The following is a 7,199-nucleotide window of genomic DNA, read 5'->3' as shown; positions in this document are numbered from 1 at the left end:
GCTATCTTGTTAACCTACCAGAGGAGTAATACGACTTCGGAGCTAATCTCGCAACTACGAAACGAATCATTACGCTAATGGAATTCATTAGCAGTGGCAAATTCAAAAAAGAAACAATGGCCCTTATCCTACTCGACGTCGCTAAGGCGTTCGATCGGGTATAAGGGTCTCATTGTTAAATTACATGAGATGAATTTCTCAAAAAATATCTTGTTACTACTCATCTCATATCAGAATAACAGATACTTCAGAATTAAGATCAACAATAATTACTTTGACTATTAACAGATAAGGGCAAGGGTACCCCAAGGGTCTATTTTAGGCCCCATTCCTTAAATCTTATATACTGCAGACTTCCCAATCAACAAAAATAATAAAAACAATGAACTCGTTGCGCTCTACGCGGACGATACGGCTATTGTCACTAAGTCTCTCAACACAAATAGAGCAATTGAGCTACTACAAGAGAAGCTGCTGCTCCAAATGGAGAACGAAGTTACACCCGGATAAAAGCCAATTCATGATAATTAACAGCTTGAAAAGGAAACTTTCAAATTTCAAAGGGAAACTTATTCGAAATATGCTAGGAGCATCTCTGGCAATCCGCAATAACCTTCTTAAAAAGGATCTCAAAATTGAGGATATATCCAACTATATGGCCATTTTAAATACAAAATTTTACAACAATGCTCAGGACTGTAAAGATGCCAACTTTAACAAAATATTTGACCCGGAGATTATTAGTGATAATGTTCTCTATAGCCCACTCACTGCGTTGTTTCTTGCGTCCGATTGCATACTTTCTAAATATTACAAAAACACTTAAATTTTATTTGACCTCGCTTTGATTTACACCATACACACACAGCTTATTACACCAGAACTCTGGTAATCCTGGTGAAGGAGCAACCCTTTTCTCAGGGTCCGATCCAGGTGACCCAGAGGACTGTTAAACTTAGAACAGTGAGCAACCCGGCATGAGCGGTTACTAACCGGGACGGCCGGATCACTATATTAACAGAGGACTATATATTATTTTATATATAATTTTGTAGATATTTACTTGTATATAGCTCTGTATTTTGTTTACTTATATTTGATTACTTGACATTGGAGTCTCTCCAACCTTTTCTTTGATCATATAATTGTTTTGTACCAACTTATGCCTAATCAATTTATGGCAAAATAAATTCGGTGAATCAGCTAGTGGCGCCAAATGCTGAGGTTCCACACATTTGCAGCGTTCCAACTTATCTTAAGCAAGGGAGCGTACGGAAGCTAACATAAATTTGCGAAATCTCCCTGTTGTCTGATACGTTGCTGGAACAGAAAATTCCTCTTGCGTTTCTTCATCAAATATATTAGATGATATTGGTATTGAACATAAGGACAGGAAGTTATAGAATAGGTTAAGAAATAGAAGAAATGCCTGAATACTATAAAGTTGCTTGAGTTCTTTAAGTATTGTAATGAATTGACGGCTAAAGCCGGGTTTGACTTTTAACATAGATGACAAAAATATTTTATGTCTTCTATGGATAATAATTAAAACGTGATGATAAAAATAATTTAAGTAGCATATGCTACATATATATATATATATGTAGTATAATAAATAAAAGTAAAAGGGACAAAAATAAGAAGAAAAAACGCGAAGAAAATTGAGAAAAACAATAATTGGTTTAAACAGTTATAACAATTTAGCGCCTGGTAAAAAATATGTTCAATATTTAAATTATTCTTCATGTTGTACCAGGTACGAAGAGCCTAATTCAGAGGGGATCTTCGGATCGACATCCTACTACTCTGAAAGCAAAATCGAGAGCAAAGGATTTTTTGAATTACATTCTATATTCGAAACTTTACAGTCTTATAAAGCGTGTGATAATTAAAGCAGAAAAACTTGCCCTAATATTCACAAAAAACATACAATTCTTAATAACGGCTGCTCCAAATCTTTTTGTAAAATTAAAAATGTAAATTATATGTAAATCTGTGGTTTTTGTAATATGAAATATGTTGGACAAACCAATAACTCGTTTAATATTCGAACTAATAAACACCGTTCTGATATAAACTGTAATAAAATTACCAATAACCTGGAATTGAATCATTTTAGAGACCATCATTTTAAATAGTGCCAAAAATTAATATTTCAGATGTAGTAGAAGATTTAGTTTTAAGACTGCAAAAAGAAAATTACTACATGCTTCCAAATGCAAAACAATTTTGCCGTATAGGCTATGAATGATACCTTCCAACATACACAGATTAACTTTAATAACTCCTCAACTTATTCACTTTTTCAGATTAAAGATAAGCGTACAAATCGAGGTAAACGGGGATCAAGAAGTAATAAAAACGCTCTTAATAGTGACAAATTAAATATAAGTTTTATTTCTAATGTGGAAAAAGATTTTAATAAACATTATAATATTAAACCAATTAAAGATTTTGTTTTCTCCCTTAAAAATAATGATGTATATAAGCTTCAAAATCTTATTATTAACTTTTCTTTTATTCATTTACACTTCAAAATTCTTTGTTTCGATATTGGAAAAGCTAAAATAAGTAAAATTTCCTCAAATAAAAAGAAAAATTTAGATAATTTATATTTCGTTATTAACTTTAAAAACCCTATTTTCGATAAGATCAAATTTCGTAATATTTTTGAAAATTTTAAATATTTATTTCCATTAAAAGATTTTGACATAATTGAAAGCTTTAAATATACTAAATCTCTTGGTTGAACTATATTTAATTATAATGATATAGCAAAAATTTAGGGAGGATTAATGTATCCGATTATGAATGTCACTGTGAAGAAGAGAAATATTTTGATTTTGTTGATAAACATCATAAATTTATCATTACTGGTAATTTAAATATTATAGAGATCTTAGAATTTAAGAATTTAATGCTAAAAGGCACAAAATTTTGACCCATTTACCATATATCAATCAATAAAATTCTAAAATACTTTATTAATGATCTCAATAGTTTTTGTTTAGATATCAAGTAGATTCTCTTTACCTTTAGGTATGCTACCAGAATGAAAATGGGGTGTTGATTATTACTTTAGAAACTTTGTTTTCTATAATAAGGATAAGTTAAATAACAGTAACAATTCAACAAATTTTTCTTAAATTGTTCAATTAATTTAGCAACTAGAAGAAATTTTTATAATTACCCCCATAGACAAAGCTAACAATAATTATGCAATCTTCTGCAAACAATTTTATGTTGAACTTTTAAATATGGTGTTAAAAAATAGTAAAAATTTTAAACTTAGTAATTTTAACAATAATATTGTGATTAAAAAAATTCCAGCTTTTTATAAGAAGTTAAAAATTAAAATTTTCAATATACAATTTCCTTACTTCATTATCAGCCCTAAATTTCATAAAATTCCTATAAAATTTAGAACAATCACATGCATGTCTAATACTTACTTAACTAAATCTGGCACCATTTTCTCAAACTATTTAAATAAAATTATTAACAATATTATCAAAGATGGTTTTTCTTGAATTATCAATAATGATCAACCGACTTTAGAATTTATTAAACGTAATAAAATTTATTCCATTGCGATTTTTGATTTCCAGGATCTTTTCAATAGCATTCCCTTTTCTAAACTATGTCCTTTAGATTTATTACTATGATTTTAAAAGTATCCTTAAATTGCAATTTTCATTATTGGGAAATTCTTATTAGTATTTGTCTTTTTAATATTTTGTATTTGTCTCTCTTAAATAATTTATTTTTGCATTATTATAAAAAAAAATTACACTCTTAATATTAAATTTGTTTTTAGATTTATTGATATTTTAATAATCTTTCATTTTCAAGATTTTACTATTTTATTAAATAATATTTACACCGAGGAATTAATCTTGCTTCGTAATCATGATGATAATATTAATTTCATTTTTTTGGATTTGGGTACTATAAAAGGGGAAAATGTCTGCTTTGTTGATTTATTCGATAAAAGAAATTATTTTAATTTTGATCTAAGTAAACTAATTACTTGGAATTCTAATGTTTCTAATAACATCTATTTAAATACCATACCATTTTTAATCAAATGAATAGAATTAAAAGAATGTGTAGTAATGTTTACTTATCCAAAAAAAAAATTATTAATAGACAAACTCTTTCAAAATCTGATGAAAAGCAGTGGATATCCAACTAAAGTAATTAAATTCTATATAAAATCATTGAGTAAATTGTATATTGTTGTAAATAAATTTACTAAAAAACTTCGTTGTTAATTTATACAATTTTTTTCCATGCGCAAATCCATTTCGCTCAAATCTGTGGCTAAAGTTATGTGCAAGGCATATCATGTTTCTTTCTCTTTTCTATTTTATTTATTTTTTTCTTAAATAAAACTTAATTTTCTAAAATTATTAAATTTCTAAGATTATTAATTTTCTAAAAATATTAATTTTCAAAAATTACTAATTGTCCATTACTTCAGACTATCCAGCATAATATTACCTTGTGCACATCCATTTTCGGGCTCATCCTTGGTAACTAAAAAATTAAACGCACTTCAGTACTGCAGTAAGAATGCACTCTATTGACAAAACCCATCTATATACGCTTTAAATTGTGCTTTTATTTTCATATTTTGTAATCTGGCAATCTTGTTATGAAAATATTTTAAACTATTTTTGAAAAAACTCTCGTTCATGTTAAGTTCATTTGAATTCGTTAATCGCTTTATAGACATCGTTTTATGTTTTATTCTATTTTTTTTCTTTACATTTTATTTTCTATTTCTGCGTAATATTTTATTTAATGTGTTCTATTATATCTGTTATAAATTTTTTGCCAATTTTTTTAGAACTCCTCACACTATTGTATTGATATATTTTGTTTTGGCTATATTGATACACTATTAGAAGGCACTACTTTTTGCGGATATCATCGTGTGCGCTTCTGAAAAAAATAAAACTTTTATTTTCCTGATTTTTATTATTTTTACCTTTATTTATTGTTCTGTAATTTTTTCCATTAATTAGTTAAAAATACAAAAAAAAAACAAAGAAAAGAAGGAAACAAATATATTTTTAAAAAGAGACATTTTTCGGTTTTCCTAGCACTATTGAAATAAAATATTTTTGCTGTGTTAATTTAAAATTATAAAGTACTCTATTTCGGGAATAAAATCGTGTGAGCTGACGTTAACATAATATCTTTTCCAAATTTTGTTTTCATACTTTTTAATCTTTTTTTACACTTTTATAATGCTTTTAGTAAAAATTTTAGCTTTGATAATTTATCTCCTTTTTCTACTTTTCTTTAAAAGTAATTTTTTTCCATCGTTGTCTTTGTTTATCTTTTCTTTTTGTTCCTTAATATATATATATATATATATATATATATATATATATATATATATATATATATATATATATATATATATATATATATATATATATATATATATATATATATATATATATATATATATATATATATATATATATATATATATATATAAATACAAGAAAACACGAAGAAAGTTAAGAAAAACAATAAATTTCATTTATTGCGCTTAAGCTGCAAGTAAACAGAACTCATTAGATAAGTTCAAAATGAAGATAAAACAAAGAAAAATTATGGACAAATGAAAAAAGGGGGGAAATAATAAGTAAAAAAATAACAAACAACAGTTTAAAAAAAAAAAGAATGAAATTTTATTTAAAAAAACCGGAAAAAAACGATATAATTTTTTCATCAGCCCACACGATAATATCCGCAAAACAGAGTAATTTCTGATATTGTATCAATAAAGTCAAAGCAAAATATATTAATACAATAGTGTGAGAAGCACTCAAAATTTTTTTTTACAATAATTACAACAAATAAAATAGAACACAAAAAGTAAAAATAACATGTAAAAACAGAAAATAAAATAAAAGAAAATGAAAAAACAGTAAAAAAAATGGACTATAAAGCGAGTAGCGAAATCAGATCTACTTACATGGACAGGAAATTTTTCAAGAATTTTAAAAATGTTTCCAGATTGCAAAATATGAAAACAAAAGCTCAAATTGAGTGTAAATAGAGGGTTTTAAAGTGCCGTTCTTACTGCACTGCTTATTTGTTATTCTGTGCAGTGATTTGTTAGTTACCAAGGATGGGCCCGAAATGGATGTGCGCAAGGTGCAAGTTGTAATATTATACTGGATAATTTTAAAAATTGACCATAAATAGTTTTAGAAAATAGATGTTTATTTAAGAAAAAATATAAAATAGAAAAGAGAAACATAAATTGCCTGTTTAGTTAATAATTTTAGCCACGGATTTGCACGAAATGGATTAGCATATGGAAAAATTATCTAAATTATCAAAGAAAAAAATTTTAATAGCCAAAATTGGCTATATACACACACACACACACACATATATATATATATATATATATATATATATATATATATATATATATATATATATATATATATATATATATATATATATATATATATATATATATATATATATATATATATATATATAATTTGACCTATGCAAGCAACATGAAACAACTTGAGTCTAAAATTAATCTCTCGATAATTACTCATAAAATGTATGAGTGAAGAAATAAATAGCTGATTAATCAATTGTTAAACTGAATAAATTGAAACAATGGAAGCATAATTTGGGCAGAAAGTATTCAATTCTTCCTGATTAAGCGATCCCCATAGAATAAAACTGATTTATGCAAATAAGTCAATTTTATTTTATGTTCATAAAATATTATAAGTTTCAAAAGAAGGGAAAAAGTATTAATACTCGTATAAGGAAATAAAAATAAATATTTAAATATATCGAATAAATCTAAGGCATGATGAACTGATCTTGCTGAGTAATTGACATTAACTTAGGAACAAATTATATTGTTAAATATTAGCTTATTCAGCCTAAAAAATTACTCGTACTTATAAAGCTGCAATATTTTTTCCAACCTTTCATTAGTTATCCATCTCACTGTCTGCAGTTATGATTATACGGTAATGAAATTTTTTGTTTTGTTTTAAATGTTGAAATTCTGTAAGCCTTTGACCCATTTATTTTTGATATTATCATAATTTATGTTAAGAGTAACAGCAAAAAGATTCGCAAATTAATTTTTGTCATAAATGTGATCGTTTATTTTAAGAGTAATTTATTTATTGTCATAA

The 7,199-nt window shown here is 26.0% G+C and overlaps 1 protein-coding gene across 1 annotated transcript in view; it reads left to right on the top strand.

Annotated features, from left to right (window-relative positions):
• Nucleotides 1-6,896: 6,896 nt before the first annotated feature.
• LOC107442805 (salivary peroxidase/catechol oxidase) overlaps nucleotides 6,897-7,199 on the top strand; it is a 51,461-nt gene continuing 51,158 nt past the window's right edge. The window contains exon 1 of the mRNA XM_087163461.1: nucleotides 6,897-7,028. Coding sequence (XP_087019587.1) covers nucleotides 7,018-7,028 — 11 coding nt within the window. The 5' untranslated portion in view covers nucleotides 6,897-7,017. The remainder of the gene's footprint in view (nucleotides 7,029-7,199) is intronic.

This window comes from Parasteatoda tepidariorum, chromosome 5 (genome assembly GCF_982258835.1).
Source record: "Parasteatoda tepidariorum strain Cologne lab strain chromosome 5, Ptep-v5.0, whole genome shotgun sequence".
NCBI lineage: Eukaryota > Metazoa > Arthropoda > Arachnida > Araneae > Theridiidae > Parasteatoda > Parasteatoda tepidariorum.
This window is presented reverse-complemented; position numbering and strand designations above follow the sequence as displayed.